Source organism: Cyprinodon variegatus, unplaced genomic scaffold (genome assembly GCF_000732505.1).
Source record: "Cyprinodon variegatus isolate N-32 unplaced genomic scaffold, C_variegatus-1.0 Scaffold378, whole genome shotgun sequence".
In the NCBI taxonomy this organism is placed as follows: Eukaryota; Metazoa; Chordata; class Actinopteri; order Cyprinodontiformes; family Cyprinodontidae; genus Cyprinodon; species Cyprinodon variegatus.
In genome coordinates, this window is record NW_015150831.1 from 630,793 (window position 1) to 640,477 (window position 9,685).

Here is a 9,685-nt window from a genome sequence, read left to right on the forward strand (position 1 = left end):
TAAGTGTCCTTCCTTCCTTCCTTCCTTCCTTCCTTTGTTTGTTCCTTCCTTCTTTGTGTCCTTTATCCTTTCCTTCCTTCCTCCCTTTCTTCTAAGTGTCCTTCCTTCCTTCCTTCCTTCCTTCCTTTGTTTGTTCCTTCCTTCTTTGTGTCCTTTATCCTTTCCTTCCTTCCTCCCTTTCTTCTAAGTGTCCTTCCTTCCTTGTGTACTTAATCCTTTCCTTTCCTCTCCCCATTATACCTCAGTAGTTTATTCCTATGAGATGATGGATGTTAATCTCTGAAAGGTTGTGGTTGTTTTTGTCTAATGACAAAGGGGATCCCCCCCCCCCAGGGATCCCCTGAGCAGGAGGAGGCGTCTCTTTGTTGTCCCCATTGTGGCTTCAGTCAGCATCAGTGAAGAACCAGCAGCTCTTCCTCTCCTCCACCTCTGCTGGCTCCAGCTTTAGCTTCCTGTTAGCCACATCAGCAGAGATCAGAACCTCCTGATGGGAGGACTGGGCATGGCTGTGGGAGCTGTGGTAATGAGGGTGTGACCCACCAGCTGGAGCTCCTCCTTTCTGTCCTGCCTCTGCTTTCTTTATCCACACAGACTGCTCAGTCCCCATTCAGAGTTTCCCCACTGAAGGAACTTTTAGAGCAGCTTTGTCAGACGGGATAATTTAGTGGCCAGTAGGGGTAGAGCCGCCATGTTTTTAAGGAGCTGTGCACAGCGTGGATACCTTCTACAGCTAGAATAGCATCGCTGGGAAGGAGTCGGTTTATCTTAGCAGCTGCAGAAGGGCACAAAGAAAACCAGACCAAAGGTCATTCCTTAGATTTATTGGACCTTCGTGAGCAGAATAAACCATCACTGAACATGTAAACACAGCCTCCCCGCCATGATGGTGGTGGCAGCATCATGCTGTGTGGAGCCTTTTCTCAGTCAGAGGCAGAGAAGCTGTGAAAGTAAAATCAGTGATTTCCTGAGAGGTAGAAATGTTTATGATGTAGCAGAATATGGAAAAGCTCAGAGAACTGGATGCTGGGGAGCTTCCCCTTCTGTCGCCATGACGCCAGAATAACAGCCAACCGTCGGACACTAGGGAACTGATTCGGTATGGAGTGAGTTTGGATCCATTATTGTTGCAAAGAAAACAATTTGGAAAGTGAAATTTAAAAATTAATTAATCCCCAAATCTAAGTTAGAAGAACCGTTAAATCAATTTCAATATTGTTTTTATTTGATTATTTATTTAACGTAACATATAAGGTAAAAACTTTTTCCTGTAAGATCCGTAAAATTAAACAATGAATAATTATTTGAAAAAAAAAATTATGAAAAATAAATGTGGAAAAAACAAAATCAGAACAAACAGAAAAGTAACTCTTAAAATTTTTGTTTTTTTCATTTTTTTTTTTCATTTTTTCCTTCTAATTTCAATTTACAAATCATCTTCTTTGCTTGCAACAATAATAGACTCCATACTTGTGTTGATGATGACGGCTTCTTTTAAAGACTGACTCACTCTGAGAAAAAAAACCTCATTAGGAGAGCTGCACCATCGCCATGACAACCGCAGCTCCAGGAAGCAGCTCTTAAAACAACGGGAAACATGCCGTCATTCTGGAAAGGTGTCATTCCTGCAGCGGAGTCTGTCCCCGTCCTCAGGCCAGTCGCTCCAACATGCTGAGACTGCGAGCGAGCGTCAGAGGGCGGCCGATACGCGCCTGAGTAATAACATCAGCAGATATCATGCATTCAGCTTCAGCCTGAAGCGAGCTGCATGTCAGGCTGCCAGGTGAAACTGCTCCAGGTTTGATTGGAGCAAACAGACTGCAGGCTTAACCTTTAGAAAATAACAAGGAAGGAAAACTTTTATAGCAGTACGGGATGAGTATTTTATGAGCATAATATTTCCAGGAATAGATCCTGCTGTACTCTGTAGATGATCAGACTTGGAGTTCATTAAACTCAGACAGGCTGTTTGGAGCTAGAAGGTCAGGTTTCATCACATCTGAATTCTGCTCGACAACCACCTTTATTTCAGCATCATAAGGCCACCAGCTACCAGGAGATGGATGACGATGGCAGATGACCCTTCTCTGACCTCTGACCTCTCTGTGTTTCAGTGAAGGGGACTGGTGGGACGCCCGCTCGCTGACCACTGGGGGCAGCGGCTACATTCCCAGTAACTATGTGGCTCCTGTGGACTCCATCCAGGCTGAAGAGTGAGTGCTGCGTCTTGGTTGAATGTGTTTGCTCTGTTAGCATAAAGCAGCAGCTAGCTAACAGCTCTCTGTCCGCCATCACAGCTGGTACTTCGGTAAACTGGGCCGGAAGGATGCAGAGAGGCAGCTGCTGTCCACCGGAAACCCTCGGGGCACCTACCTGATCCGAGAGAGCGAAACCACCAAGGGTAAAGAACAGCTCCGTCCCCTGCTGCCTCCTATCTGTGTGTGAGGGGGGGGTTCATTTTTCCTGTTTTCCCCTGTGTCCCCCAGGGGCCTTCTCCCTCTCCATACGGGACTGGGACGACGTGAAAGGAGATCACGTCAAGCACTATAAGATTCGCAAGCTGGACAGCGGAGGCTATTACATCACCACCAGGGCTCAGTTCGACACGCTGCAGCAGCTGGTTCAGCACTACTCAGGTACAACGCTGCGTTTGGAGCACGGCTCGCTACCCGGGTAGGAGAGGCAGAAGGGACAGGCGGGGGAAGAGGAAAGGAGGGGCCAGAGGACAGGTGGGTGCAGAGAACAGACGGTTCTAAAGGACAGACGGGGCCAAAAGACAGGCGGTTCTAAAGGACAAAGGTTAGCTGGGGCCAGAGGATCTGCGCAGATGAAGAAAGGGGCCCATTTAGTGTCAGATGATTGGATTCGATGATGCCACCCTATCTGGCAGCGTTCTTTAGAAAGAGGCCCACAGCATCACTGCTCTCCACCATGCTTTCCTTCAGGTCTCCAAACCCTCCTGGATGATTTGATAAAGTCTTATATTTCCTCCCCAAAGAATAAACAAACACTCTGATGATTATTTAACCTATTTTCAGGCATTCAGACGCGTCTTTTAGAGACCTGTACTGCTTTAATACTGGATTAACCAAGAGAAATGTCCTTCTCCTTCTGGTCCATCAGTCGACCCCCTTTGAAAGGCAGAGACTCCTAAATCTATGCAGAGAAATGTGGCTCAGAGTTAAAGTAACAATAACCGGATATATGAGCACCAGACATGGGGGACTCATGACATGACTCGAACTTGAGCCTGTTTACTTGAAAAGACTCGGTATTTTAATTTTAAAACAGCAGTTAGTTAAAAGCGAAAACTAATGTCAGTCATCCATGATAAACAAACTCCTGGACCGGGTCGAATCACATCGGCCTCTGAAGAAGCTCATTTCTTCTGACACTGTTAACCTCAAAGTGTTCAACTTCCATCTTTGTCCCACATTTTAGCGATGGGATAATCCTTCTGCTACGATGAAATAGCCGACACCTCATCAACTGGTTGACATAGATAAAGATTTAAAGAGAAAAATGGTCCTTTATAGACATTAACATATAAAGAACAAAGAAAGACTTGAAAGTTGATGTTTCAGACTCCAGACTAGACTCTGACTTTACCATCAGATATAGGAGGACATAGCTGAGGCTGGGTCCAACCTCTGGCCTCCTCTCATGCCCCCCCTTCCCGTCAGCAGGAGGATTTTTCTGACATGCTCCAGTTGGCCCATCGACGTATCGATGGCGTGACGCCATCGCCATGGATTCGCTGCTGGCGTCACGACGCTGTAACCTCCCTGCTGCTCCGTATAGCCTACATTTAGGACATATTGCCGCTCTGTGAAGCAGAGCAAACGTTGTTTTTCTGCTCCAAGCTTCCCTCTGATGCCCTGAGCCTTCAGTCAGAGCGACTGGAAACCATCAACCTGTGTGTTTTATTACAGCAGAACAGTGAGAGCTCCCTGGGCTCCAGTCTCACACTACTCCTCCTGACATTTGCAGCTTTTATGAACACAGGGCTGCTTTGATTTTCCTTTTGCTTAGAGCTGAGGTGGCCCAGAGCAGTCCTGATGGACAGGTTGATGGTTCAGTTCTCCAACAGGGGAGCTGCCGGGCCGTGCAAACACCCGGGGGGGAGGGGCTGTACTCCACCGGTTCAATCAATGCAGTGCAAACAGCAGAGCGATGTGGGATCAGTGGAATGGAAACCGTTAATGCCGCAACATATGAGGACTGAACAGGACGTAATATTCTCCTCACAGATTACAGACAGCAGGGCCATAAAAACCATAGGAGACATCATTAGCCTAAAGGAGGGAGGGGAAACACAGCAGGTCCCTCCTGGAGATTCTGGCCAAGATTAGTCCCACTGACTTACAGCACAGCTCAAAATGTTTACCTTCTTTTTGGTTGTTTTGTCACTTCTAAATGTTTCAGGGCATCAAATATATTTTAATATTAGATTAATACATTCTAAGTCCTCCAAACCAACCTAGGAGAAAAACAAAACACACAGCTTGTTCTGCTACGAGTTATCTGTCTGCAACTTTCTGCAAGTGTTTCACTAGAAATCATCTAGATCAGGGGTCACCAACCATGTCAAGGCTGAGGGCTACTTCATGGCTACCGAATCATAGGAAGGGCTACCAATACTGACCTATGAACAAGAGGGGTCAGCGTTCACCTAAACTTCATCCAAATTAAACACATTTTTATTGTTAACTTTTCATTTCTAATTTTCCTTTAAACATTATCATTTTATTATTATTAAAATGCCCTATATGATTACTATGATGAAATGCTCTATAAATGATTAAAAAGAAGAGTCACAGAATAAAATAAAATTTCAAACTTAGCACACTCCTGAGTTGCTGTTTTCAGAAGGCGTTGAGGGCACCCCATGTGGTCCTTGAGGGCCCCTTGGTGCCCGCGGGCACCGCATTGATGACCCCTACTCTAGATAGAACCTATCTGACAACAGGAAGTAGGCTAAAGGGCTGGTTATACTCCCCGCAGCAGTGTATCGCAGTGAGGTTGATGCAGACATTTTTGATTTATGCTCAATTTTGAGCGTTGTCTGCGCTACAGTATACGCTGTGGGTCTAGATACGGCCGAGGCGGTGAGGAAGTGGGGACGAGTTTAGTCCGACGACGGAGGGACATGAGGGCCAAAAAGAGCGGGGATTCAGGTGGAAAAAGGGTCCCAGCGTTCTCACGCACCTCGCTCTTCTAGCTGGTCAAATTTCACAAGTTGTTTTCCGCAATTGCGGTCATAAAAACAAAACAAGCCGACCTCCTGTCTGCGGCACCTACAATTTGGGAGAGGTGCAGCGGAGTGTCTGCGGAGGGGGCGGGGACGTCTTTTTGTTCACTGCGACACCTACGCAGACGACCTAGTTTCGAAGTATAAATCAGCCATAAGAGATCACAGACAGAAGCAGATCCCCAATCTGAAAACCTTCAAGAAGCTGATTATAACAAAATACTGTAGAATAGATCAGAAACAAGGAGCAGAGGAGAAGATCCTGGAACTGTGAGTCCTCAGCTCATCCAGGAGGCCTCAGTAGAGCCCAGAACTGCAGGTCTCACTGCCAGGTTAAGGTCAGAGTTGTTATCCTAATGATGCCCCAAACCTGTGGGATAAAACTGTAAAGCAGCGCTTTGGGTCACATGACCCATTCAGTGATGGATCTGACCCTCTGTAGCTACACGGCTGAGTTTTTTTTTAGTTTATATCACTTTTATCGCTGAAACAAAAGTAACATAACATCTGCTGCCAGTCCAACACGGCGGTGGTAGTGTGATGGTCGGGGCTGAACCGACTGAACAAAAACTGCTCTGTAAAGAGGAGTGGGCCAGATGTCCTGTAATTAGGTTAGGTGTTGGTTTGGACAGCTGTTCTTCTGTTGATGAAATCATCTTTTGTTAATAACATTTAATACTTCCTGGGTTTAAATGATCTGATATTAAAATGTGTTTGATGCTCCTCTCAGGCTAAAGTCTGACATGAATTCTTCTCTATGCTTCACTGGATTCTGTCCTCCAGACTTTTTATTTCCCTCTTGCTGTCGTTGTGTCTTTGCTAACCGTTTGCACACGTCTCCCTCTGCTCCTCTTCGCGTGGCGCTGCGCGGCGTGTTGCTGCAGACCGCGCTGCGGGTCTCTGCTGCCGCCTGGTGGTTCCCTGCCACAAAGGGATGCCCCGCCTCGCCGACCTGTCGGTGAAAACCAAAGACGTGTGGGAGATCCCACGGGAGTCGCTGCAGCTCATCAAGCGCCTGGGGAACGGGCAGTTTGGGGAGGTCTGGATGGGTACGGATCCTGTCGCCTCCAGAGGACGAGGCCGCGTGGACGGAGGCGGGGGGTAGGGGTCACAAACATCGGGGGCAGAGACACCAGACACAACAGGAAATGTGGAAACCAATAAATAAATGATGAATAATTGATTATTGTCATGTCAGGAGCCTCTGCCTCCCTAAAGATGGCCTCCGTCCACGTGAGCCTCGGTGCATGCTCCTCTCCTTCGTAGTTAACCCTGTGTGCCTTGCTTCCCCCCTCCCTTTAGAGAGTGCGGATGGTTTGTGCTTTAATTTAACGGGCGTGTGCATGAACTACATCCCTGACACTGTGGGCTTGAGTCATGATGCCTGGGAGATCAGCAGAGACGCGCTTCACCTGGAAGTGAAGCTGGGGACGGGATGTTTTGCCGAAGTGTTCTCTGGTAAGAATGTTTATTAAAAATGAATAAAAGTCTTTGAATTGTTGTTCAGGAAATCCTCTGATTAAACAGACACTTTTGCAATCAGCGCCTCACAAAACGATCCATAACCTCCTCAGATGTTTTTTTTTTTTATTTAGATTTATTGATTTATTTGAAAGAGACAGTGTTCAATAATAAACATTCCTGAAAATGCACCAGAATTAGCCAAAAGGAGATTTTTCATCTGTTGTCCCTGGAATGATCTTAAAAAGAATATAAATTTAAAAAAAGAAATAAAAACAGTTATAACTCTTTCATAACAGGTCAGGTTTAAAATACCAGCAGCCATTCTTTGGTTCTTTGGTTTTTATCTTTATTTGTACACTCGACTAATACAATCTTCTAAAATCTAACAATAAGGACACATTTCTCAAAATAAGTGTCATTTAGATGCTAAAATATTTTTGCCCTTAAAGTCGTGGGGAAATCATATTTAAATGTCAAATCATTCTGGCTTAAACATGTATATTAATTAAATTAAATCCTGTCTTAAAATCAGTTTTTTCTTAATGTTTTATGCAGGCCAGTTAGTTATACGTCATCCTGAACACCTAAATTCGGCCAATCATATATCAACGGTCATCTGTCAATCAAATTTTTCCGGTCATAGCATCTTGATTCATATGTCGCAGCTAATATCTGCAAAGTTTGAAATCAGAATAATTTCCTTTCCCATTGAGTTGCGTCCCAGTGTTCACGGGGATGGACGTCTGTGTCTTCAGCAGGCGTAGAGCTAACAGAACTGGCAGCGTTGCGAGGCAAGGGCTCAAACATGTACGGCTGGAAGCCTTCTACACCAAACCAAGCTTCTGCCGCCCTGGCGTCCTCTTCCACAACATCTTCATCCCCACTTTCCTCCTCTAAATAAAAAATGGATGACAGAGGAGACTAATCCACGATCTCCGACACTAAACTCTCCTCCTCTTGCATGTTTCCTCTGTCCATAGCGTTCCTTGACAGCGTCGTTTCTAAGTCACCAATTTAGTGCTACTTGGTCCCAATGGAATTTACCATTGGGAACCTACTAGCACTAAGTTGCTAACTGGTTAGCAAGACGCTTCAGACAAACCGGCCACAATCAAACTTGCTTGTGAACCTTCCACCACAACAATCCCGCCCCCTTGATAAACGACCAATCACATTCACTTTATTCACTCGTGTAAAGTCTGGTAACAGTTGGAACAGCTGGTTCCCTACGACTTTAAATGCAGATAATTATGCATATGAACTAAGATAATAATCCTTTTTATTTTAAATATAAAAAAAAAATATTCTGTAGGCAAATTGTCTTACCTGCCTCTTAAATATGGGAAAAAATCAATTTATTCTAGAAAAATTACAATATTTCAGTTTTTTAACTGCCAGTAGAAGCATAAATAAAGATCATTTCCTGTAAATTGTAGTATGTAAAGTAGCAACGATGCTAAGGAGCCACAATAACAGAAGACAAATTAGACAAATAATAGATTATAAGCATAAAGTGTTTACAGTTCTTCATTAAAATTTGCATTTATGTTAAAAAAATTTTATCTTGGATGATAAATAGATTGAGGAAGAAATCCTTTGGATCCGTTTTTCCTCATCATTGAAGTACAGATTAAATTATTTAAAATAAAAGGCATTTATTTTACCTTAATTTAAAATAAGATGATCTGCCAATAGAGTGAGGATTATTGCCCTTGACCTAAGATAATTAGATATTACTGAAATAAAATGACTGAGTTGCTTTATTTTTAACATAAATCATCCTAATCCAGTGGCAAATATTTCATGTTTTGCATTTAGAAAGCAAAGTGTGACAGTGAGGTGAGTGTAGAACCAGCTCTCTCTGCTGCTCCAGGTTCTGTAATTATTCTACCTTTTAACATCTAGAGATGTGAGATATTTTGTCAAAAAACATCTGAATTTCAGTTATATTATCATTTTTTTTACCAAAAGTGTGACTTTATTTGGATTTTCCTCTGCCTACCATAAAAGGCATATCTGGCTCTTGTAGTTTGCAATTTCTCCTCCCTTCTGTTTGGCAGTATCAGCATTTTATCACCACCTGCTCAGATGATCTCATTAAATGTAACCAGACTGAAAATTCAGTGTCTACCACTTGGATATTACATTTTTTCTGTTTTTAAATTGCAACCTTATCAAAGTTCCCTTTGTTCTACCTCCCCATCAAAGCTGGATAAAATACATAAATAAGTGTAAGGAATGAAAAAGTGTCTGAGGAGGTGTGAATACTTTTGTGAGGCCCTGTCTCAGTAGAAACGTCCAGACTTCCAGCAGGAGAGGCGGTGGGCTCGGGGCCTTGGCCCCTGGAGGCCTCCAGACGGCTGCTAAGCTAACAGGCATACAGTGGAATCCAGAAACCAATCCCTACTAACTCAGTGGTTCCCGAACTTTATGGAGTGAATTTTGTTCTCTTGTTGCAAACAAAGAGCATGTTCTGAAAAAGGAAATTGGGGGAAAATTAACAGAAAAGAAACTTGAAAAAGGTCTTAATTAAAAAAAGAAGAGGTTTTTAGATCAACTTTGCTGTTTTATTAGATTTTATTCTTTTTCTTCAATATCAGATTTGTACTTTTAAAAATATCTTTTGACATTTTTCACTCTTTATCAATGAGACGTTGACGCTAACATCCAGCAGACCAATCAAATGCTACTGTGAAGCTAATTTTGAAGCAAGAGGAGAATGTGATCTGGAAAAGGCAGTTGGAAAAAGATAAATTTGATTGACTGGTTAAAAGTTTCCATCAAGGAAAACCAGTTGATTCCATCGAATCGATGACTTACAAGGCATGATCCTCCTCAATGAGCTTGTAGCGGCTAATTTTAACTGCATCTGTAGCCGTTTCTTAAAGGAGAAGTTCGGTTTTTTACACTTTAAGCCCATTTTCTGTAGTGTCCAGGATGAAATCGAATGAAGGACACCAAAATTTTGACAAT

The 9,685-nt window shown here is 43.6% G+C and overlaps 1 protein-coding gene across 4 annotated transcripts in view; it reads left to right on the plus strand.

Annotated features, from left to right (window-relative positions):
- The window catches only part of fyn (FYN proto-oncogene, Src family tyrosine kinase), a 95,604-nt gene that overhangs the window by 75,728 nt on the left and 10,191 nt on the right, over positions 1–9,685 (plus strand). For 2 of the 4 annotated variants that reach the window (XM_015386806.1, XM_015386807.1), the window contains exons 5-8: positions 2,112–2,210; positions 2,295–2,398; positions 2,484–2,633; positions 6,133–6,297. In XM_015386806.1, coding sequence (XP_015242292.1) covers positions 2,112–2,210; positions 2,295–2,398; positions 2,484–2,633; positions 6,133–6,297 — 518 coding nt within the window. Of the gene's footprint in view, positions 1–2,111; positions 2,211–2,294; positions 2,399–2,483; positions 2,634–6,132; positions 6,298–6,550; positions 6,707–9,685 lie in introns of all 4 variants that reach the window. The other 2 variants (XM_015386809.1, XM_015386808.1) reach the window with 2 other exon arrangements.